This window comes from Callorhinchus milii, unplaced genomic scaffold (genome assembly GCF_018977255.1).
Source record: "Callorhinchus milii isolate IMCB2004 unplaced genomic scaffold, IMCB_Cmil_1.0 Scaffold6, whole genome shotgun sequence".
Classification (NCBI taxonomy): Eukaryota; Metazoa; Chordata; class Chondrichthyes; order Chimaeriformes; family Callorhinchidae; genus Callorhinchus; species Callorhinchus milii.
In genome coordinates, this window is record NW_024704747.1 from 25,508,630 (window position 1) to 25,534,753 (window position 26,124).

Consider the following 26,124-nt stretch of genomic DNA (forward strand, 5'->3'; position numbering starts at 1 on the left):
ATCTCTTCATTGCATAGAAGCATAATGCAAACAAATTACCCCAAAAGAAAAACAAATGTATTAATCTGCAGCCATCTAAAACACAAAAATGATAGCTTTGTGTCGCTAGAGAAACATCGTTAGAATTGACCTAGATATCCCTACACACAGAAAGTCTATATATACAAAATAGCTGTCTGTATACCCCATGTTTCTTAGTAACATCTGACAACAAAGCCAATCGTGCTTACTTAAGCTGCTGCACGTATTACTATTCAAGCGAAAGCTAAAGCCTTTGCCCAATGACCAATTGAATTTGTTATCTGTTACCTTTTATTTAAAAAAATTCTCTTATTTGAATTGAACCTTGAATATCTGCTGGAGTGGAGAGTGCCCTTCCTTAACCTGGTGGCTCAAGCCATAAGGAAAGGAAGGAAACTACTTATCCAGTGGCCATTTACAATACCTCCAGTCAAAAAATGTCTATTAGCGTTTCTAATTAAGACAGATCCTTACTCTATATATTAAAGGGAAAAGGGCAATACTTTGTGAACAATTATAATGCACATTAATGAAATTAATGATTTAAATGCCACCAAAAGAACAAACAAAGGTAAGAATAACTAGTTATTTACCGGTCCCAAGGAACAGAGGTCTCAAATGATTCTCCTATGATGTAATAATCCATGCCCAAGTCCTAAAGTACAATATTAAAAACAATAAATTGCATTTATATAGCACCTTTCATGTTGGGAGGACATTAAAAATAACACTTTACATCATTAAAAAAGCGAAAATGTTTCTTGGAATACTAATTATGGAATATTATACCACAGATGAAAACATACAGTTTAATTTTACTAATTTACTGCAGGCAACTATGCTATTACATAACAAAGGCAGAGCACTGTCAACGCATCAGAGCAATAGGGCACAGCAGAGGCGGGATATCAGTTCAATAACCCTTTCAACAATTCCCTGAACTCCAAATCTCTTTCATGGTGCAGCAGGGAGACATTGAGAGAGCAACAACAATACTCATTATTAATGGTTCTGCAGTTTTTAAGAATTCCATTGCAAAACTGGACAAGCTTAAAATGAAATCCAGGGAAAGATTAGACCATCTAGGAGCTCCGTACCCGAATGTAAGCAATCACAAATGTCAGCATATATCCCCGCTGTCCATTATCTTCTCCCGCTGCCAGGCCCCTGCAATAGTAAAATACTTCATTAATGATCTGTGAAACAGCAACCATTTTTTTTCTATTAAAATGGATTTATTTTAATATCAAAATGAAATATAGGCAATTGTCTACAAACTATTGTATATCAATAATTTCATGCACTGAATACTGTAATCCAAAATGGACTGAGACACCATAGATAATTTTATCTATAAAAACACCACATTCTACATAGCTGCATTCAACAATTTCAGTTACAAAAACTGTTCAATCAAGTGTTCTCTATACTTTATATTTTAGTTGATGAAACAGTTGATCACCAGGAATTGAATGAAGCAGTGAATTAGCTTAGTCTCTTCACCACTTTAGAAATTGTGTTTGAATGCCACCGAAACTGAGAACATTTACTTTCTGCATCTGCAAAAATAGGAGTTTCAGCCATCTGAAAGGCTCCTACTAGATACAAGACCAGAACACAAAATATGCTGACAATTCAGCACAAACTGGCAGCATCACTTAGAGAGTGCATTAAAGATGATTGGTGTTACAAACTCGTATTGATGCAACAGGGTTAGAATATGTTACCACAGAGCTAGCCATTCAATAAAGGTGTAAATGACATCTGGCACTGAATGCCAAATATACATATCCCATTCCTCAACACTGACATCCCTAACCTTGCTCTGCTGGGAATTGAACCCAAGTCTCTCGCTTGCGAGGCGAGTGCTCCAACCACAATAGGATTCCACTGTTGAGTCCACTCCACTGAATGGATGAAGAAATCGGAAAGAAAAATCTGTATTTGCATTAATATAGTTGAGTATTGTTCCTATCTTGTTTTTATAAAACTTCCAACTTTTATAAAATAATTATTCTTCAACAGCCTGTCAGCCATAATCAGACCTGGGGCATTCTAAAATCAACTTAATTCTGCACTGCTCATCTTAACTCACCACAAAATCTAACTGACATATTGAGCCAAGCAGAGCTACGCATTTCTTGTAGTTCAATGACCAATTTATGAAGGCATCCTTCTCTGTAAAAATGTCTGTAGTGGTATGATAAACATATTTGTATCTGTTTATTTAAATTGATAATCAATACATATCACTAAAGCAATGCAAATATATTCACACATTAAAAAAAAGTTGCAGTAAATAATATGAACTCCAAAGAATAAAAACTTGGGCAATACATTGTCCCCACTCAGAAGGTTCCCAGAGCTTAATAAATAACATCACCATCAACAACCACCACCACCAGCTGCATTTATACAGCAGATTTCATGTCCAAGGCGCTGGACAGTCAAGGGTTTGCACCTGAGCTGGGTGTTGGATTCAAGAGTGGTGGTGTATTAGAATTATTATGATTAAAACTGACTTCAAAATAAGCCAATATGCCTCATAATGAAACCAGGTAAAAGTGTTTCTTTAAAGTTAAATACCCTTCTTTATTCAATCCTTTTCTAATGGCTTTCAGGTTCTTTCAAAGATTAACACTCATGATAAGAAAACAATGCTTCATTACTTCTATCGGAGCCAATTTTTTTATTTTCAAGTGCAGGTAACTTATTATTAATGTATGACTGACAGACCACCATATTTTACAGATTTTATTTTTAGATTTTTTGTGCAAGACAGCATGCCTTCACTCAATTTAATCCTGAAATGAGCCATAGTTTGTAACACTTGAATAAGTGATACAATTTTAGTCGTTTTTAAATTATTTTATTAATCTCTAAAACAAGCCTATAGTCAATAAATAGCAAATTTTACACCGCTTTTCACACACAAAATCTAGACTGGATCTCCAAATCATGTGCTATAAGATAGGTTTTACAGTTAATTTTGCTTAAAAAACGTTCCTTAGAAACGATAGCACATTAAAGCACATCACTGCATAATCTTGCATCCGCTTACATCCACTTATGAACTTCCTACCTCTTTTACAGAAGATAGCCTTTATACTCTCGGTTGCTCATCTCCAAACAGTAAAGGCCAGATTGGACAGCAATTTTGATCATAGCAGTATAAGAATTAAATGATGCAGAAGCAAGACGGCTGGAAAAAGACAATCATTCCAAATGTTCCAAATGCCTCAAGGGACTGATTTGAGCTTCTAATTTATTCTTTAATTTTTAAAAACATAGATTGGTTTCAAACAAATTATTGTTGAGAAGAGATTATTGATTACAGAACTATGGTCATGTCTTGCTAGCTCTGATCTGGAAAGGCATTGTAAATTCTGAGGACTAAGCAAACCACCGTGGAAGAAGTAGGGAAAAAATCACCATTTGGGGTAGGTTTACGATACCTTAGTAATTCTTACCCAAATTTAGCAGCAATATCATAGACATGCTTTTCCTGTTGAAGAACCTTCTCCCTACTACCCTCAAAAAGTAGTGTGGCCACACACAACACATTGGGATCGAACCCCTTGAACTGTAAAATTAAAATATACAAAAAGTCACATGAAGATGTTAGGTGGAAATTGAAAGCGTTAGTTTACTTTGTGTGATAATATACCAGTACACTAATCTTGGAAATAAAACAATTGCAATGAAGAGACATTGAACAATCCTGTCCTTTTAAGACATCACATTGTTAACATGCATTTCTTCTTACAGAACTGCTAAAACATAGGTTGAAGTGTATTTATAGCTTGCGGTGATCAAACAAGTTAAATTATGCACGTGCAAACATTTCATCCACTCACTTTGATGATGAGTGCTGCAGTTATGGATTATGTAAAGCAGGTCTCAATAAATTACAGCACTTCTTGAAAAAGTTGAAAAAAATCATTAAAAATAAAAGGCATACATGGACACTTGTGAGCTAAATATTAACTTATTTGGTGCACTGTCAACTTCTGCTAAACATTATGTGAAAGAAATGCATTCAAGACAGATAGTTTTTCAAAAGCGAGTCAGTTTAGTAAAAATTTCCAACATAACTGTAGATTTGGGTGCTTAATCTTCAAAGTATTATAAATATCATATTAAATTGGAAAAGAACATAGTTACAATGTAATAATATGCATGCAATATTCTAATCTGATATCAAAAATACTACTGCAAAATTTTAATTAAGACTTCTTCCAGTAAGCAGAGGCATGTCACTTGAGAACTCTGCTTCAAAGGTGAATTATGTCACAGTTGAATTTGTGCGAGTTGGGTATCGAATATCAGACTTTCGATTTCCTTATTAAGAAATTCCATAAGAAATTCTCACATCATAGGGTAGCTGATATACTAAATATAACAGCATTGATGCTGAAATTGTAATGTGCATAATTCAGGTGATCAGCATTATCTAACAGAATTATCTAACAACATTTGGAGCACTGGCTACACAACAATGATGAACACACCTTGGTAATGTAGAATTTCTTCAGTCCATCCAAAAAAGAAGTGAAAATGGAGGCCACTTGTGGTTTGAGCGCATGGCCTAATGAAAACATTTTGAAAAATGTATTTTAAAAAGTCTTCTTTAGAAATCCCATCACAAGTGTATTTGCCAATTTTCAATGATAATTCAAGCTAAATGACTAAATGATTTGCCAGACAGAATAGTTTACTATTTGGTGCAAATCGCCTAATTTCTGACACCACCTTATACAGGTGATATCAGGAGCTGAGCTCCAGTGAAGTTCAATGTCTGAGCCCCTGTTTATACCAGATATTTGGTAAGAATTTACATCAATAAAGTGGCAGCATGAAAGGCTATATCTGTTAGTTTTGTGATAATATTGTCAGCATTCTTCTACAAGAATAGAGATCCAAACAATCTGATTAAATCCATATCCAATGCTGTGATCAGCAGGAGGCTACATTAAAATTAATTACATCAATACAACATCAATCATCTCTGGGGAAAAGTTTAATAAATTCACCCAAATATTGAAACCCTGGGTGAGCAACTTGCAGATTCTGATATTCATATATTGATAGACAAAAACATAATATAAAGCGTAGGCAAACTTGCAATTTGTATTGCGTTTTAGAACAAACTGTGCTTAAAATTGTATTATCTCATCCATTACTTGTAATAATATAAACAATTGAAGATCATGTGTGCAATTTTACTATTGTGAAGACAGAGTGCACTTACATTTTCCATTTCTATTTATGTACAGTTGTTACACCACTGGGACCCAAGTAGGAATCAAAAGGCTTTGCATTAATTAATTTGTCACTTTTTTTTACACTGGATTCTGTGATCTACAACATTTTGGATTGCAGAGTGCTGTACTAGAGATACAAACGGGCAAGAGCAACATAATTAGTGAAAGTAACGTCAAATACAATGAACTATTAGAAGATGAGCTATGATTTTCCTCGCTTCTTAATTGTTGGTGTGAACCCTCCAGACAATTCAGTTCTTTTGTTCAGCTCCAAGACGTGCAAACAATGTAAAAAGAAATCTTGAAAACTACTCTGGGTAATGAAGTGTCTGAAGAACGATGTATATTCTGAGGCTGGTTTTATCAACTGGCTCCATTGCATTCCACCTTCCACTAACCAGTACCTCATTAAAACGACTTGTTATTCACGACACACGATAACTAAAGATATCCCAAATCTACCTCATTAACTTTTAATTTTATACAAATTCCAGAATAATATTCTGCACCAGCCATTCTCTTCAAGCAATATAATGGTCATTATCAAGTAGTATTTATTGTCCAGTCCAGAAACTGAAGTTACGGTACTGTATAATTAGGATTTTTAAAATAAGGATAAATGCAATTGGCTGAAGGTACCTCTACGAGAAGCACTTTCTATCATTGTCAGAATATACAGACAGCAGTAAATCAGGTTATTGCATCTAATTTTCATGGTCATTTGCATTTGATGCACATTACTTTAGTTTTACAGAGCTGCACTGATGTGATTCATTCATATAACTATGAAGCTTTATTTTCTTTAATAATCAACCAATTCAAATGCTACTAAGACAAAATATAATTTTTGGATTCATCTAATTCAATAGAATGAAAGTCCAGAACGACTAATATTTCGGTTCATAAAACTTCCCTCAGCTCTTAGAGAGAAAACAAAACGTGCTTAAAAAATACGTTAACCTTCATCACATTTAATTTGTCATTGTTCCATATAAGTTAAATACTCATCTGGATCAGGTTCGCCTTGGCGGGGCAGGATTGGCTTTACACTAGCTTTTATAGCTTATCAGGTCATTGAGACAGCTCCAAGGATATACTGCAAAGTATGTGACTGTGTGTATTTTGTGGGCGAATAGTACAACCATGTCCCACAAACAGCCATTGTGAACTACAATTTTATTTGGAGGTATGTCAACCAGGATACCAGGAAAAACCTCCTTCTGTTTTTGAATAGTGCCATGGGATTTTTAAGGTCCACCTGCTCAGTCAGACAGGACCTCAGTTTAACATATCATCCGAAGGATGGCACCTTGTACAATGCAACACATCTCCAGCACTGTATTGGAGTGTCAGCATTATGTACATGGGTTCCAAATCCCAACATGGGCTTGAACACACAACCATCTAGCCCAAAGGCAAGAGTGCTACCAACTGAGCTAGGCTGACAAATTGATTTAACAGGAACGGCTTGATAGGGAGAAATGGAATAACCACACACTTTGCTGCTAATAACATTTCTATAAAGGGGAAATTAAAAATCCTATACTGCACATGAAAATTAATCCTGCAGTGCGAGGGCATGCTGAGTTAATAAGTTCATTATGGACATAACCTTTTTTGGTATCCCTTGAAATCCTCCAGGTTCTCTTTCATCCTGAGGACTCAACCTGGCAATTTAAAGGGCATTTGGTATTACAAGTGATTGCTGAGTGTCCTGTTGCAAATGCCATGGGGTAAGGCACAATACAGCAGCACATTTCTGGAAAACCATTTTTCATCCCTTCCTTGTGTGTGAGGTTGCACAAATATCAATCTCTTTCTTCTTCTCAGACTGCACACTGTTTTATTGATTTCTTTTCCAGCTTTAATAGTTCCAAAGAGTAAACCAGCATGAAAGATCTAACACAAACTCCAAATGGGATTCAAATAATCTGATCTTAATTTTCATATCAGCTGGATGGTGTGGATTGCTCTCAGCAGCTTTGTATTATCACAAGCATGACATGGAATATAATTATCACAAATGCTACCTCAAAGATTATGATAGTACAAAGATAACCCTCAAGACTGGTTTAGTGCAACATATTTGGCCACTTGCTAAGTTATTTGCTGAACATTTTAGGTTGGTCTCACATTTGGGGATAGAGACTGAAGCCCGTAGACTAGAAAATAAAAGTTATTTAAAACACCCTAGCAGGATCTCTGAAGAGATATGTATTCCTTTACCTTCTGATGCAATTAACTGGATAGTCGTCCTAATTTTACCTCATAGCTGCAATAAAAAAGGGAAACAAATAAAGACCCTGATAATGGTCTATTTTGATTGTTATCTATGCCAGTTTGTCATTAGCTTGCGGCCTTTGTTTGGTGCTATATCAATGCCAATTCATGCTGTACAGAAGTAAACATTTATTGAATTCTGTTCATATATATGCATTATATTAACTAGTGAATCTTCCAAACTAAATATTTGCTTACCAAACTGGAACTGGGTATTGTCCATCAATCGAATTGATGCTGGAGCGCATCTCTATAAGGAGGAAATGGATAACATTAATTTCATAGAGAGAATGCAAATAAACAAGCAACTGAAAATGAAAAACTATCATTTTTAAGGTAACAGTATTTTATTTGATTATTGCCAAGCACACGCTTCAACCAAATAATTCCTCCTATTCTAAATGAAAGCAATTTTTTGCAATATATTCTTCGTAGATTCACTAATCTATACTATAATTTGCTGAAATATAAATGTAATATCTATGAATAAAAAACAGAATTGCAAGTCAAATCTTAATTTTATTCAGATAATATGTTCAACATTCTCATTACTCAGTATATTACACACAAAAGGGGGTTTAAAAGATAATACCTTAAGAGGAATGTTTGAAACCACACAAGGCTGGCATAAGGTTTACAAATCACTTTTAACTGCAGAACACATTATACAACAGATCAATAAGAAGAGGATTATGGTCCCTTAATCTTTTGCTGGAGGTTATGATCGCTAAAAAGGCAATATTCCAAAATAGATAAGTCAGGATGCAGAGAAATCTATGTGTAAAAGGATGAATCCAATTATTTTATATACATAAAGATTTATGTTCTACTGGATGGGGTGGTGAGGAGAGAGAGGAACAGCTAACAACATGGATTTATAAAGGAATGATCTTGCTTGACCAATCTTTAAATATTTTGAGGAAATTACTAAACATATTGATAAATAATATAATCATCCTTAATTTGATATAACACCTTTCACGTCAGGAGGACATCTCAAAGAACTTCACAGGATTTACTGTGGTGATAAAATGTAGACACCGTATTGTAGCTAAAGAAGGTAACACAATGGATGTGATGCACATGGACTTTCATAAGAGTTTGATAAGAGGCCAAATAAAAGGCTTTTTGCAAAGATATGGCCCACAATGTCAAAGGTTATATAGAAATATAGAATGGCAGAAAACAGAAGTAGGAACAAATGAATGTTGTATTTTACTTAAGAATAACAAGTTTACAAATACCTGTCGTGCTACTTCCCGTAAACAGGCCACCCCCTGTTCAAAATCTGGAAAAACCACAGAACCATATTTCTGATATTCGGGCAATGTTCTGATCTTTATCGTGACTTCTGTAATTACACCTAGGGTTCCTTAATTGAAAAAAAATATTATTAAGGAACTTGCAAAGTTTTGAGCAGTTAAAATCATTATTGCAGTATGCACTAACATAGTCAGTTCAGAAAAACATTATAAAAATCAACTCTAAACTACATGCAGAGTTACTTTAAGATCTATTCAGGTCCAAGTTCTACATTAAACAAGGTTATGAAGAGTTTACTAAAAACACGGTCATTCTAATGACTGTACTTTATTCTGCCCTCACTCCACCTAGTCCCCTTCCTTCGAAGCCCATCTTATGACCCATCTTGTTGACTGCACTTTCGACCACAGTCACCCCATTCCTGATTCAGGCTCCCAGTTAGCTGTGTGAAACATTGTGAGATGTCCTTCCGATGAGAAAGGCACTGTATAAATTCTAGTTTTTGTTGTTGATTCTCTAGATTACTAAATATTTGATCTATTAAGTTTGCTTCCTATTGATCAGCAATCATTTTTAATTCGCTTTAAAATTAAGTTGAATCGCTTTAAAGCAGAACCAACACAATGATGTTCATAGCCCAAAGTGGTCATGTGGTCACAGTGAGCATGTGTGAGAATAGTGCCAGGGAATAGCACCCAATTAATCCAAGGAATTCAATCAAAGACACAATACTGAACTGCAATATCTCTGGAGACAAAACACAAAATCTAGCAACATTAAAGAAAGCCCATGGGCTCTTGCAAAGTGCGTCACTTTTGGAATATGTCAGGCAACCACTTCTTTCCCTTTTGTTCTTTTTCTTATGAAATGATTAATTTGTAATCTTTCATGGTATTAAGCAGCAACTGGCCTGGAAAATGCCAGAGACTAGACAGCAGACCAAACATATGACGTCTGAGTGTGAAGTTAACGTGATCTAAAACATTAGCAAGTTGCCGACTTATACTATTTCAATGTCAATGCAGCTACAGTTCACATAACTATTGGGCTGTAATCTGATCCTTTCCCAAATGATTATTCTATGAAAAACTGTTTCAAAATCAGAAGCCAGCAATGTTAGGGTTGCATTATGTCAACAATTCTTAAATCGTAGATACTATAATAATCCAAGGATATACTTACACCAACCTTATAGTTAATATTTATATTTCACATGGTGCAATTTAAAATGTGGGAAAGGGGAAACTAAAGAAGCCATTTAATTATGTTGTCCTCAGTATACTTTAAAGACTTAAATCAAATTCAAACTAAAAATAACAATCCCCTGCTTGTATTTACACTGAGTATGACTTCACTTCCTATTATTTATTACTTTTATATGGAAATGTTACTGCCCAAATCTCTACATAGAGCATCAAATTTATATGACATCTTTCATGAGGGGAGGACTTCCCAACGCGCTGAATATCAAGAATACCACAGTATTGATAATTTAATTCAAAACACAGCTAATATTTGACCACTTAAATTGTAATGATCAATTCTGAAGAAAAGTACTTTAAAAGTGTACGTGTCTTCGTCTACGTTTTCTACACCTGAAAGAAACTACTGAGAACTCCAGATCAAGTATTTAGTACTGCCCTCCAGTGGGCACAATAAGACCATTCTAGAATAACAAATTCTTGTTAGTTAGCTAAAATGAAAAACAGTTGTAATTCTTCAGCAAATTCATCTCCCACTGTAAAGACTAGAAACTTTTTTTTAAGGGCTGTATAGGAAGTCAATGCAAGATTTTTATTATTTAAACTTCCCACGAGACTAGCAAAAGTTTCAAAAACTTTAACACACATCTGTGTTGTCAAGCCAAGTTTTGAAAATGAGGTTGAGAAGGAAGGTGACAGCACATTTGTTGAAGTTTAACACATGTTGCTGAATACCTCCACGTTACTCAGTTAATAAGTACCAAGACTATAAAGAATACACACATTAAGGTGTAGAAAGGAAACACATTCAACAGTGATATTTCCAAGAATTGAGGACCTGGCAAAAGCCCATAACTTTAAAAAGAAATGCACCCAGAGCCTCAAGCTTTCCATCCCACTTTACAATAATGTCAAAACAGTAAAGTAGCTTTACCACTCACCTCACCAACAGTTTAGCAAGTTTTCATGAACATGGAATACCTCAGGAAATGTTACTCTAATATTTCATCATGTAAATCAAAAGAAAATATCTACCAGCTTTTGTCATCCACAGAATGAAGGGTTTATGGTTGGACTCGTCTATGTACATCTGAAACATCTGTGGACCACATATAGACCAAACCTCCCAACCTATATGTGATCAGGCCAGCTATCAGAAAATGTTGCCCCTAAACAGATTTCAGGGTTCCATTTGGACCTTGACCAGGACAGCCACATTTGTACCACATGGAGATACGGTTGGCTAGTAGGACAATTTTTATATTTTTACATATTTTAAATATTTAGACACAAAGTTTTACCCCAACTTGAGTTTGTAAAAAATGACGACTTCTGGAGGTGTCTTCTTACATGATTTGCCTGCATTTAGCTTTGGACTACCTTTTTACTCAAAGGAATTTAAATGTAACATTAATATGACCAGAAAGGTATCCAAATACTATATAGCTTTTGAACTCCCCTGGAGAGGTGTCTCGAATCCAAGGCAGCAAGGATCTCACTTTCCCACTCAATTGGAATGTATACGTTTACAAGGTAGATTGCTTCCCCTTGAAAAATGTATTTTTTTATTAAGGCGATTTTGAATTCAATTGAGTTTAAGACCAAAATCTTGGATGTCATTTTGTAGGCAGGGAGAGGAACCTGGAACTCCCTCAACTTCAGCGATTCCCCTCGAGACTCTGAGAGAATGTGGGGAAGGTTGCTATCTCGTCATCAATTAGTAAATGTCCTGAAAAGGGCCAAAGCTAAGGAGCATAGACCTTTCAAGTATTCATAGCTCAACAATCTTTAACATTTCCCAGGATCATTCGATCCCCCACTTCTCACTTGCTTAACAGGAGAGTTGGCAGCACACAGTAACAAAAAAAAGATTTTTCTATTGAACGGTAGTCAGATAAATCCAAGACTTAATAAATACTAAACACAATTATACATTGGGTTGCTATGTAATGTTTTTATATCAGACATTAACCTCTATTCCTGTGAAACTAGTATATAATATGCCTTCCTATATTCAAACTTTTTAGCACATAAATAAGTCACAAATTAGAATATATAAGTTAACTTAAGCTAACTTTAATAATTCCCCTAATTTGGATCAAGTGGACCCATCTGATCCACAAGCGTTTTTAAGCTCCCATATATGAGCCAGCCTTTTCAATTTGTTTTCCTCCTCTTGCTTATATATAACCATTTGATAGTTTGTAGCAAATGGAAATCATACAATCTATGTAGATAATAATCCCTCCAAAACAATAATAAATTGGTCATTTTCAATCCACGACTGTTTGTGGGACACTGTTATGCACAATTGGCTGCCGTGTTTTGCCCACAAATATGCCGTGTTTTGCCCACTTTAGTCTATTCTGTGAAGCGCTTTGAGACGCCGAGAAGATGTGAAAAGCGCTATGTCAAATGCAAGGATTACTATTATTATTATAGATTAGTTTTTCAAAGATGTAAGACAAAACGGTATTAAAACTTATTCAGTTTTAACATGTTGAAGCAAACGAATGACAATCTACAACTTAGAAAATACAGCAATTTCAATTAATTGAAACGCATCCTCAGCAAAGCCAAATAAAGGTTGTGAGTGATTTTATCTGCAGTGGAAATTGCACAGAAGTAACAAACCAGCATGAAAAGTCAGACTTCCCTAAAAGCCTATGGCCTAGAGTTCTAATTACCTGTTGAAGGAATGATCATGCCAAGCACAGAGCATATGGGTACCAGATGTAAAATATGGGAACAATATACTTTCTAACCTGAAGTTTATTTTTAAATGGCCTTAGCCCCAAAATGTGCAGCCTCAGTCAAAATTACACAGGAAAAGAAAAGGACTTTAATTTCTAACAAACTAAAATTCCCTCCAAGCCTCTGGAAAGAATCTGTTTTAATTGTCAAAACAAATCTTTAGAATCACCCTGACATCACAATAGATTGATGGCTATTTGTGCAATTCCTCTGTGGTGAAAGTGCCAACAAAAGCAGACCACTGCCCTTATGAAAATAAACAGTAGCAGAAATGCTAGTACTTCTCACCATTCTCATTTTGTGGTGTTGCTCCTTGGGCTATTAGGAGTAAAAGACACAGCTTCCACTTTCAAACTGACTATCAAAGAGAGTTTTAATTGACTAAATTTGGAATCCTCAACAGACCTTGTTGTAAGATGCTGGAAATTACACAATAAAACAATTTGCACTTTGTTTTAATACAAAGCTGCATCTAGAACTTTCTTAGCAATTGCACACATCATAAAACTGGACATACGGTATGGTTGAAAAGATACTTGACACAAAATTCCAAATTTATTCACAAGGCTTCAATTTATTATGTATCATCCAAAGCTTATAAATAAACCATCAATACCATCACAAAGCTGATTTCTCAGACCTTGAGTGTTCACAAGTAAAACTACATATTTTTTATGCAGAGCATTTTGCCTAACTTAACAGCTCAATTCTCCTCATTTTGCATATTTTCTCCACTGCCAGTACAGCACATGCACAAAATCAACAACAGCAAATCACACAAAATGACTTAGAACAACAACCAATGTCTGGGGACAGCACTAAGTCACTGCGTTTTTACATTGTTAAATTCTAACTCTTCTCATCCAGTGTTCACACTTTAATCAAAACTTAAGTTTTAAAACTAGAAATAAACATACAAAAGTGAATTCATATTGTTGTGTTTTTAAAATAAATCTCCAATAGTGAGAACTCAAGAGTTTCCTTTCTTGTTTCTATAATTTTATCTTCAGTTAGATTTATATTGCAAACACAGCAGGGAATGAATGTCAAGAGATTTAGCAGAAGTTGAAATACAAGAGAGAGGTCATTGACAAAAATGGGCATGGAAGTGAAAGCAGCCAGAACAGAGGGAATATATTTATCTGCCAACTCTGTCCTGAGCAGAGTTGGCAGATAAATACAAAAAAAGCTGGAGCCTGTGGAGGGATTGTAAGAGGATTCAGGATCTTGGACAGGATCTAATTCAATAGTCCAGCTCAAACCTGAGCTCTATATACAAAAACATTTACAAAGCACACATTTGGAATCATGGAATTCATTTTGAATTTACAACCCATTTCAAAATACGATAACAATGTTTTCATGAAAAATCTGGCTTTGGATTTAACAATGAAAGTGCAGCTTACGTGTGTCCAAATATTTAAAAATGAGCTGCCTGTGGGTCAGAACTTCGCAGCACAGAACAATGCCAAAGTATAAGCTCACAGTTTCCTGCATTCAATTTCATTTGCCATCTCAGCCCAATCTGCTACTCTGTCGACGTTTTCCTCGAGGCGCTAATAGTCTCACTGTACTCCTTACACGATGCCACTGAACACAAATAATGTATTTAAAAGTTTACTGAAGGATTATGAAAGCAATTTAAAAGATTACATGAATTTCTATTTCACAACCAACAACAGAAAAATTCAGCAAATTACTTTGACAGATGCTGAATCTATTTTGTGCCACTTCTGCACAGATGGTCACCAGGGGGTAACAATACCACCCACATTCATGTACGGCAACAAATTCACTTGTACTCCCACCAGTATGAATTATGCGCACATGTCAGATACAAAAGAGGTTATTCAGGCATTTAAAATCTAACAATAAAAATACTATCAGCCACAACATAAATTCAGTAAATCTTCCCAACACTTAAGTGTGCCTCAGAAGGCATTTTATTTCACTCAATATATGCCACTGAAATTAGAATATAAACTAGAGTAAAGCATTTTAAAGTCATTTGATCAGAACGCTTGGAAGATGATTTGTTTTCAATTGAGGAACTTTCCGAGATATATGAAAGTAGTTTTACACTCCAGGGAAAAGTACTGAACAAAGCCAACAAAAAAGCGTCCAATTTATTGATGTCTTAGTCTTACAAAGTGTAGATAAGAGTGCTTGTGAAAGTCAGCTATACAGCAAAGTATGTTGAAAAAACAATATACAAATTAATCAAAAAGGGAAGGGAAATTACTCAAAGCTTTGTTCCCTTTGCAGTTTCAAACTTTCACTTTGACTGTACTTGGTTAGCTTTAAGGCCAGCAAGTAATGTATTGCCTTAACAACTTCCCAGCCACTGACATTAAGATAGAGCTGCAGAACTTAACTTCTTTGCTTTTCACTATATTAGACTTTACATGGACTGCTGATTGAGCAGTGTGAAGTAGCACATCGGCAAAGTGCCCTAAACTTAACAGTACATGAAGCATCACACAACAAATAATAATAAATATAATAATAATCCTTGCATTTAATATAGCGCTTTTCATGTCTTCTAGACCTCTCAAAGCGCTTCACAGAATATACTGTAAAGTGAATTGATTGTATATTTGTGGGCGAAACACGGCAGCCAACTGCTCACAGCAGTGTCCCACAAACAGTCGTGGATTGAAGTGCCTCACTTTGCTATTTTTTTTCTTGAGGGATTATTATCAAGCGTGTGGAGTAAGGAAAGTTGCCCAAGTTTCACCCTCCTGGGAATCGAACTCAGGTCTCTCATTGCAAGGCGAGTGCTCTAACCACTAGCTACATGACTCCACTGTACAAATAATGATCAAACATTATATACAAGGATTATTATTATATACCTTAAACCAGCACCCTAAATTCATTGTGAACAGCATTTCAAATGTATACACTGTGGCATTTTAAAGAAAAGTCTATAAAATATAGTTTGTGTAACTGAAGTGGCAAAAAGCAGGCTAAGTTACTGAACAAAGCGAAATTCAGTGGGAAGTATTTACAGATGCAGCCAAATGGACTGAAAGAGACAGGCTGAGGAGCGGAAGTCATTTTAAGTAGTGGTGCTACATCAGTGTTTATACAAGACACACAAACAGCACTCTTCTGTGCAACTATTTTCAAATGGAGCCTTGCATTAATGAAAGGAAATCAGCATGAAGTTTGATAATAAAGTTGAGGTTACATATGTGACAAATGATTGTTTACAGAAAAATGAATGGTAACATAACTTATGAAAATAGTGTTAGAAACCGAATTAAAATGTAACAGTTTTTTGAGTTAAAGACATACATTTTCCCAGGAATATTATGGATTTCCATAAGCTTGTCATTCAAAGAGGGTGCAGTCACTGAAAACACCAATATATTCAACTAAGATTGTGGTATGAATACCATGATTATTGTTCTTTGTTACCTTAAGATCTTGCTGGGAAAAAAACGCAGGGTAAAGAGACACAATGCTTTTAGAAAGATTGGAAGAAACCAAATACGGTGGAGGAGAGCTTTTTTTTAAAAAAAACAAATAATGGAAGAACAAGGAAAATAAGTTGTGAAGTCAAAATGATCATTGAAAAAATATGCTCACTACACATTAAGGATTCTCTTTGTTAAGATTACTGCAGAACTGAAAAAATGCATAGCACAGAAACTGCACCTTCAGATCCCATAATGAAGTGGTAGATATCGGGACCAGTCGACATTCGTGGACCTTGACAGCTTTTCTCGACTATGCCTCTTGGTGTAACCATTTTTATATGCACAATCTATTAATTAAAACATTAAGGTAGACAAATTACATACTCAAATTGGAGTTAATAAAAATACTAAATATTTTTCAAATATTTTCTGCATTATTTTTCCCTTTTCAGAATGCTTTTATATTGCAAAAGTACAGCGTCATTTAAACAACTACTAAAATTCGTGTTCAGACCACCTTACGTCTATGGTAGAATGTGAGGAATGTGCTTGAAAACTTCAACTGCACGTATGGATTATGTTGAGTTCAGCATTGCAATACAGTTTACAGTATTTTAAATACTCACCAGATCTTCAATGTTACCATAAATGTTCTTTTTCATGCCCGATGCCCTGGTAGCTACCCAGCCTCCCAGGCTGCTGAACTCCATGGAATCTGGTTCATGTCCTGTACAATAGCCCTGTTCACCAAGCTTGAATAACAAAAAACACAATTTAGAAATACGTTCTTTAAAGCACGTCTCCTGTGCTAGAATTGCAAATAACCAGTACCTCAGAGCGTTAGGGGTGGGAGACGCATCTTCAGCAAATTAAGAATTTCTTTCATTTTGCTGAACCAGCCAAGGGCCGCACAAATAGCACAGGCAATTTGGATGATTAGTTCCAGTTATTTGAATCTTGTGCCCCTTTGTACCACTGGAGTCACAGAGAGCAATTCAAAGTGAGAAGTTATGTAACCCACTCCAAATGACTCTTATCTGGAACTAGAGAAATCTGTGCACAAAACTGCATCAAATCAATTCCAAAACCACTTCTTGGTGGTTTCAGTAGAGCTCAAGATCTGAATAATATCCCCTTAAGAGATATACCATAACTTTAGTGGAAACAAATTGAATAAGCACTACAAAAAGAACATTCATTTTCACAAACAATTTCAATTATTGTCAAATTCCAGATGAAACCATATTAAGTGAAATGCATGTTCAATTGAGGCTACTACTCCTCAACTAATTCAGAAAATCAGGACACAAGTCGATTGTGTATTTCTGTGTAAAAATTGTGTGTTTCTACTTGAAACAAATATTTTATGGCTGACCAGGCATAATTGAGGCAGTAATGGAATTAATATTTATGGGACTAAGAAAGTATTTTAATATATTCTGCATCAAGTAAGCTACCTCTAAACACAAGGCCACATCTTAAAATGCCCCCAAGCAGAAATTGGTCATTGAATTCGAGGTCCTAATCAGCTCCAACCACAATTTACCATTACATCATGGAACCGATTGCCTCACAGACTCAGTTTAACATAAAATGAAAAGGCATTCCCATTGAAAATCTCCACCAATCAAACCGAGCACTTGGTCCATTTTCAGCAATCTGTGGTAGGGAATTGAAATGTATTTTTCACCTATGGATATGAATAGTGAATTTCAATCGTTTTGCCCCTTCTGAGTGTTCTTAGGAGTTACAGAGCTTAAAAAAATAATTATACGAGCTCCATTACTCACTTCTGAAATAAGTGGTATTTGAGGCAAGACAGTCCCATCTATTATAGACGCTCCAGAGCAGGGAGAGGTGCTTTAGTTACAGGGACCAGGGGACAAGCAGCCAAGTCGTCCAGATCCAGCGCTGAATAATTATGGTTTCATAAGTGAAGAAATATTCAGACTATTCTTGGCTACACATTTAATATAAATCAGCGTCCAATTCTTAAGAAGATGTTGTTCTGGAAAAAAATCATTCACTCTTGTAACAGATGTGAACACGAACTATAAAAAAGGTGCTAAATGTTCTCACTAGAACAGTTGGAAAAATTCCAAGATTGCTGTAATTAAAATTCACAGTTCCAAGCTACTGGTTATTTTCCAGTCACATTTAATGAACTAAAAAGTTTAATCCACAGGATAAAACTTCCTGAAATTTATGTTAAAAATAGGATTTATTTCTAAGCCTATATAGTCTTAACTTTGTCAGCTTTATGGTAGATTGGTGTCTGCAAATAACCGTTATTTATGATTCTTGGATCCTGCACATCACTATTGACTAGGATTACCAAAAATACCAAATGGCAAAATACAAAAACAGCTGTGTCTGAAAAAGTTAAGCCAAATATACACAAATGTTACCTTTAACAAGATCTGATCTATTACGTTTTGCATAAAAAATGATAATTCTTGCTTTCAATTGGAAGTGTCAAAATATTTCTAACTTATAATTCCAAATGATGAAGCACTTAACATTTAGTTTTAATATTATACTTTGCAAACACAGTTCAATTTATTGCAACGGATTTTGCAGAAGAGAACTGTAAATTGTCCACAGTAAAATCTCTTTAAGTAGTATCTTGATGCAGAGCCATCTAGCAAGCAAAACCCTGACATATCCCTTGCATTTATATAGCAACCTGCACGCCGGGTAGCGTCCCGGAGCACTTAACAGTGATGGAGTCTGACCCTAAGCCGGGGGAGAGGAAAGGTGAGCGTAAGCATGATCAAAAAGGAAGGTCTTTAGGTGGGATTTGAAAGTGGGGAGGGAGGGGGCAAGCGGAGGGATTGGGGGATAGAGTATGTCAATATCTTTAACATGTTACCCATGGACTCCTGTGCATCATCTGATTGTGTATAAAGTCGACAAGCACTCACCAGACCATTTGATCTTACCTGTCTTTCAAGATCTTGTCCAGTGATGCCTGCCTCCACATGAGCCGTCAAGTTCTTTTCATCAACCCATAATATTCGATTCTGTTTTTTAAATAAAAATTTAAATAAATACTTCCCTTTATGAAAAGATTAAGAACACATCTCTATGTTAATTAACAGTAACAGTAATAACAATAATGATAATAATCCTTGGTTATGCTATTGCGTCTTTCATGTAAGGACATCCCAAAGTGCTTCACAGGATATATTGTAAAATTGAGTGAATGCAACCAATTCAATGCAGAGAATTCAAGGTTGGAAAATAAGCCATACACATCTCTCTCCCATTCTTTAATTGTATTATTTAATATAAGTTTATAAGTCACTGATTAGTTAGTACATTTTGAACACAACACATTGAAATTGAATGTTGTGAAAGAAAAGCCCTCTCAGCTAAGTCATTTTACTCTCCTTTCCTCCTTTGCTTATGTTGCCTGCATATTACTGTGCCCATTCTCAGGATCAGACGTGGAATACAAGCCGTCCCAAGGTCTCTGACAATCCTGCTCTCTAATCAGTCAATACAAGGTGGAAACAAAGTCGAGGTTGTCTAACCCTCAGATTTATTTTTCTCACTCCCCATGGGGAAGCTCAGCTGTGCAATTCTACCAGAATGACAGATTAACTGAATTTTAAAAATTAATTAGCCAATTGATTCGTTAATTTGATGAAACAAGCCTGTCTTTAATAACATAATAATAATCCTTGCAAAGCACTTCACAGAATAGACTGTAAAGTGAATTGACTGTATATTTGTGGGCGAAATGCGGCAGCCAATTGCGCACAGCAGTGTCCCACAAACAGTCGTGGATTGAAAATGACCAATTTATTATTGTTTTTTGGAGGGATTATTATTAGGCGTGTGGAGTAAGGAAACTTGCCCAAGGTTTTGCCCTCCCAGGATTTGAACCCAGGTGTCTCGCTTACAAGACGAGTGCTCTAACCACTGAGCTGCAGGACTCCACATGTGTACAATCTTGACTATTTAACCACCTGAAAAGGATCCCCTAGTCCTGGTTAGTCTCGCCTTAATTCTTGCCAATTGGCAGAAAAATTAGGCCAATCTGTTTACCTATGATAGATGTCATTATAATCTAAAATGCATGTATGCCCTTTGCCCATGACAGAACCGTTACACACCTAACCTCATCCTTATCTACACCTGTAATATTTTGTTTCAATTACACTTTAACAGAAAGGTGGCACTGGATTCTGCTAAACTCGTGATTTTAGGTATCAAATGTAACGTTACAAGACGAGGGTATGTTCTAAGATTGCTATTAATCTGACTTCCTTAATTTCTCCGATTCTACTTCAAGCTACATGGCGTCAGAAACCAACAGACATTACTGGAAGGGACTCATGACATATTTGTGTATTTTACTTCAAAAAAACAATAAAAGTTGAAAAATATCCAAATATTCAATTACTATTCAAAAGAGAAATACCTTTTCTGAGCAGAATTAGATTTTTATTTTTTAAAAAAAAATTCTGTGAAAATGTTTCTCATATATAATTTAAGACCAGCTAGAGTACACGTGACCCTGCAGTGCATCTCGGGTTCTTTAATTAACTTTTGAAACTGCTCACCAAACCGTGTCCTCATTTTTTTCCGAGAAAGATTTATGGGCTGGAATGTAAAAGTGACAGCATTCACATAGCTGAGTTCTGAGAGCAGTTTAAGCATTTCAGAAAGACAATTATTTAAGAAAAGCTTTGCTCAACTACCATAAACCTTTTTATGATCCCTCATCAATCTCGTCAATAAAAGGTTCTTCCACCTCAGGTGGTGAAGCAGATTACACAATTCTATTTTTTTTCAAATTAAACATTCTTGTCCACGCTGATTCAACAGAGTTTCTTATGACATGATTAACAATATTGTGCCTAACGTCAGGATTCACCAACAGTGTACTGAAATTGAATCAGAGTTTTTCCTAAGATTCAACAACACATCAGTCAGTTAATCCAACTGTTAACAACAATATTTTCATAGAACATGTAAGTTTATGCAATCTCACAAGCTCAAGAGGTAGGTTAGATAGTTGCAGTCAGAGGGCTTAAATGCAAGAAATGAAAATGAAAGATGAGGCAGTGATGCAAGTGATTTAAATTTTCAGTATTTGTCTAGGGATATTACATTTACAGCAGCTTCTGTGCATTGCTTTCTCAAATTTACTCAGTGGAAGCTGAGTAAGATAGAAAACAGCATTTCTAGTTTTGACTGTCAATTTAATCCAGCAACAAACCTCATGTTTACATACCATGACCATCCAAATTCCTTAACTGAAACTACCTCAGATGTAATGTTTAATGGATTTATGAGATGCATCCTGCAGATAGTGAATGCCAAATACTTGTTTCTGATCAATACATAGATAGATTTGGTGGAAAAGTGGATAAATATTAAAGTTAGCATTTATTAGCACTTTATTTTAATATGAATAAAGATGCTGATGATAAATGAACAACTGGGCAAAATGCCTAGTTTTTTTTAAGGTGGACTTTTCACTGAGTGTAAAACCAATCTTATACTCCAAATCTGTATATCACAGATTAAATAGCTTTAAAAGCATTGGAAATACACCAGAATAAGGTAAAAAATTGTAACTAAGTTGTGATCTGAACAGCTGTACACACAGGTAAGAACAACCTTGCAGATACTTTGGTTAAAATAAGCATAATTGCAGTCAGACTTAAAAAGGTTTATTTTTTTTTAGTTTTTATTGCCACCAGGAGTCTTTTCCTACAAACGTTATTACATACCATCTGTGAAGTATCCAAAGAAATTATGCTTCGGTTTTCATCTGCGGGACACTCCAGAGCATTGGAAACACTTGTCCCTCCTGCAAATAAAGGAAATTAAATGACTGACTGATTTTATAGTAGTTCTGCCTTTCCTTCTTTCATACACATCTAACAGTGATGGTCTCCAGGCAACTCTGTGCAGATGTTCTCAGCAGGACGTGGACTGCCGACTACACCGTGTGAAATATTGGGAAAGTGTTGACAGAACTGCAAGCTGTAGCAACTTCTGCTGTATACGAAGTACCAATGTTACTCACTTTATTAAAATGCATATTACACAACACAGATGCTCAGTGACGTATGCAAATACGGTCTGTGAATTCCTTGAAGATTTTTTAAAAATATTTAAAATAAAATTGACTCTTTTAGACCTCTGAAAGCTGAACTAAAAATATAAATTCATAAAAAGTAAAGTGACTATTGTGCACTTATAAATGTTTTGTGGTGGTTTAGCACACTGGAAAACTAGCACCTCCAAAGCCAAAGTCGTTAATCTGTCAGGAAGGAAGGCGCAGGTAATAAAGATCTGGAAATATTCATGCAACACGTAACTTAACTTTAACATAACTAAAATTTAACACCATTATCAAAACTATAAATATTGACTATATAAAAATCCTCCTAACTTCTTCAACTCATCTCATTCTCTCCTTCAGATTGGGTACAGACCCACCATGACTATCCAGTTGTTAGCTAATCTGTGTTGGTAAAGCTGTTTTGCCACCTACAATGCTGAATTACTTAACGTAGCCTAGCTGAGAACTAGCCAAAGTGACTCTCAAAACAAGTGGTAAGCACCTTAAGTGATATACAATATGTAGTCCTTAGTCTCAAACTTATAAACGTTTAATTAGGAGGGAGTCGGTCTTTTACCAACCATTACTAAGCCACCCACTTGTTCCTTCTAAAGATATGAACAAGTTTGAAAGATAAAGGCTAATGGAGTAGTGATAGCAATCACCGGCAGGACTGAATTGGAGCATAGCAGTGCAACCCAATGGCGTCACAGATTGAGCTAATCCATCTGTAATAGGATGCAAGCGTTCCAGTCTGATAGGTATATCAAATAAGCTGAGGGACATGGAGACAAATGAAGATGAAATAGCCTTACAACTGCCTCGCTAGTAACCAAAACAAAGATTTTTCAAACAGTGAATCAGACTTCAACCACTCTAATATGATTCATGGGTACAGAACTTACTGCTGCATAACTATACAGACCAGTACTGAATTGGCAAACTGTAGGCATTAACAAAGCATGCAAGCCAAAATCTTTTAACAGTTAATGAACAACAGATTCTAAACTGCCTGCAGGAAGCAGACTTGTTACTTCAGTATCCAGCAGAGACACAAGAACCAGATGAGTATAGATTCCTGGACTGGATTTTAAAGGGCAGCATTAACTGGTCTTTTCTTCAAAAACATGTAGTCCAATTAAACTATATTAACAGGTGCACTAATACAGATAAAACAAAGTTCTATTCATTGCAACAAAATGATTCTTCAAAACTTGTATGATTTAGTAAGAGCATTGAGGGCATTTATAGAAACTGTTAACCCCAAATCTTTTGCATTGATAGTTCAATTTTAATTAAATACCCAACAGATCAGTAATGTTTTTTTGTTGTTAACTCCAATTATCTAAAGAAGAACATCGCTATACGAGTTTACTTATTAAGGTTGAATATTTTGGGTTGGAAAGTAAGCAAAGAATTGCTTGGTTGGCACCAGTAAGTTCATAGACAGCAATGATTAGCATCCATTTTTTGCTCTACTTGCTTAATGGGAGATATCTGTGTTTTTCAAATTCACGGCTGCAAGGTGTTTGCTACTGGACACAATTAGTATAGAATTTTACAAATCACTGGCATCTTCCAACCCCCAAAAATACTGGAGTCAGTCATTGACAGAATATTGCTACCAGAGAAGCTCTTTTAGGTGACTTTCAGACACAAAATGACAAGAGAAAGAATATATAAATTAATAATTTTTCCACTCGCATTTACATTTTCAGAATGGAAGGGCAAACATTGAAAGCGCTTTATGGTAAAGGTTCCAGCTGAATTAGGTTTAAAACTGCAAACTGTTCGCACTGTACTTACTTGAAAATAATTTATGCAAAGAGATCCATTTAAACCTGAAATAATCTGCACCCAAACTGGTGCATGCAATAATCATCAATGCTTCAGGCACATTGCTTTCCATCACTTTACATAGCAAATTCAGTTTCCTACCAGACTGCTGGATGGAGTTACGCATTATGTTGAGGCTCTATTCAGAGAAGACATGGGAATACTGTCCTTCTAGTAGAGACGTACTATTAGTCAACACAACACTGATGGAACATGAACACATGCGCAGCTCTGCACTCTGCCTCCCTGCTGAAAGAGACTTGCAATTGCTATCAACTCTGAATAATATTCCAACCACTGGTAAGTTCTTGTCTATTACAAATCAAGCTGGCATAAGGATAAAAAAGCACAAAGATTTATTCACAGGAACGTATAAACAGGAAGAAAATGGATACCACTGAAAATTAAATCCAGGGGCGTTCTCTGGCTGTTTAATAAAACCTGTGTTTGAGGGTTTCCATATTTATAGCGCTTACATAAACTTGCTGGAACGTTTTCTTTTAAATAGCAACTACAGAGACCTTTTTGATCACCAGGTCAGAATTCTCCACAAGCTTGCATAAACTTTGCCCTGCAGGCTCCATCAATCACAGTAAGTTCGCTTAATTCGCACTTTGACTACAGATGCAAAGATTTTGCTTATTGCATGGCAGCAGTATTTTACAGACTGCTGGAATGTTCTTTTACTGTGGGTGGCAGAATTGACGACCAAAGTTTGAAAGGATACCCTAATTAAAACAAACAGATGGCAGCACACTACAATGCACAACTTGGGCATTTCCCCCAAATCTGGGACTAATTGCATTAACATTTAGCAGAGAAGATATTTGTGTGCAATTAGACAGAGCAATGGGAGAACTTTCAGAATTCTAAATCCAACTGTTGCATAACAGAAAACTAAGACTCCCATATATTATCATTAGACCAGAGTCTGTAGGCATGTCTATAAATCTCTTCATAAGCCAGGATTTCTACAGTAGAACCACCATTAAACAATAGAAAATTACATTTGTATAGCGCCTTTCACGTCGGGAGGATGTCCCAAGGCGCTGGGAGTCTCAAGCTCCAAGCGCCATGGTTGTTGTTATAACAACAACTTGCATTTATATAGCGCCCTTCACGCCCAACGGCGTCTCAGAGTGCTTAAAAGTGGTGGAGCCTGATGCCAAGCCAGGGGGAGGGAGAAGGTGTCCTTAGGCACGATCGAAGAGGAAGGTCTTCAAGTGTGACGTGAAAATGGGGAGAGAGGGGCAAGGTGAGGGGATTAAGGGAGAGAGTTCCACAGATTATAAAACTCCCCGTACAATGCTGCATTGCTTGTTTTGTGGTTTGCTTGAATGTACAACCAGCCAGCTCCCCACGCAACACAAAATGGCTCTGGATCATCATATCACGTCACGTTACATCATGCCAGGCATAGAGTGCGGTTTGTAGGAAGTGTCCTGGCTGCCTAGTAAACCGGCCATTTTGTAGTATGCAGGAAGCTGGCCAAATTCCGAAATATAAGTGCGGGGATTTCACCAGCCATGTAAATAATCTAGATACAAATTAACATAAAATGCCTCAGATAATACTATGCTTTACAATTAAAATATCATACACACCATGAAATAATTTTCTTGGATCACTATTTCAATATTATGTGGATCAATTGAAAAAGTGCACAGATATGCTTGGATGGCATACATATTTATCTGGACTGCATGAGATCTAAAGCCTATGGGCCAGCGGGGCATCATTTGCTTCCTGAGTTTTGAAGCTGAAATCAAACCCTTGGTGCTCATGAGTTAAAAAAACTGTACCATTTGATTTATCATTTCCCCTGACCCGCACTCACTCTGTATTTTCCTTTAAACCAAACTACAGTGCTGAACTAGAGCAAGGCATTTTGTAAATAGAAAGCTAAGCCAAAAAAAATGCAAGCATTACTGGAAAGATGTTGAAACTATTAATAGATTTGAAAATGGAAAAGAGGGCATGGGCAGATTTGCCAC

The 26,124-nt window shown here is 35.9% G+C and overlaps 1 protein-coding gene across 1 annotated transcript in view; it reads right to left on the minus strand.

Annotated features, from left to right (window-relative positions):
* Positions 1–26,124, minus strand: part of agps (alkylglycerone phosphate synthase) — a 56,248-nt gene that overhangs the window by 8,343 nt on the left and 21,781 nt on the right. Inside the window, exons 7-16 of the mRNA XM_042336352.1 lie at positions 21,957–22,036; positions 19,152–19,232; positions 16,836–16,961; positions 16,448–16,556; positions 8,810–8,937; positions 7,764–7,815; positions 4,533–4,609; positions 3,492–3,604; positions 1,119–1,188; positions 615–676 (exon numbers count right to left, since the gene is read on the minus strand). Coding sequence (XP_042192286.1) covers positions 615–676; positions 1,119–1,188; positions 3,492–3,604; positions 4,533–4,609; positions 7,764–7,815; positions 8,810–8,937; positions 16,448–16,556; positions 16,836–16,961; positions 19,152–19,232; positions 21,957–22,036 — 898 coding nt within the window. The remainder of the gene's footprint in view (positions 1–614; positions 677–1,118; positions 1,189–3,491; positions 3,605–4,532; positions 4,610–7,763; positions 7,816–8,809; positions 8,938–16,447; positions 16,557–16,835; positions 16,962–19,151; positions 19,233–21,956; positions 22,037–26,124) is intronic.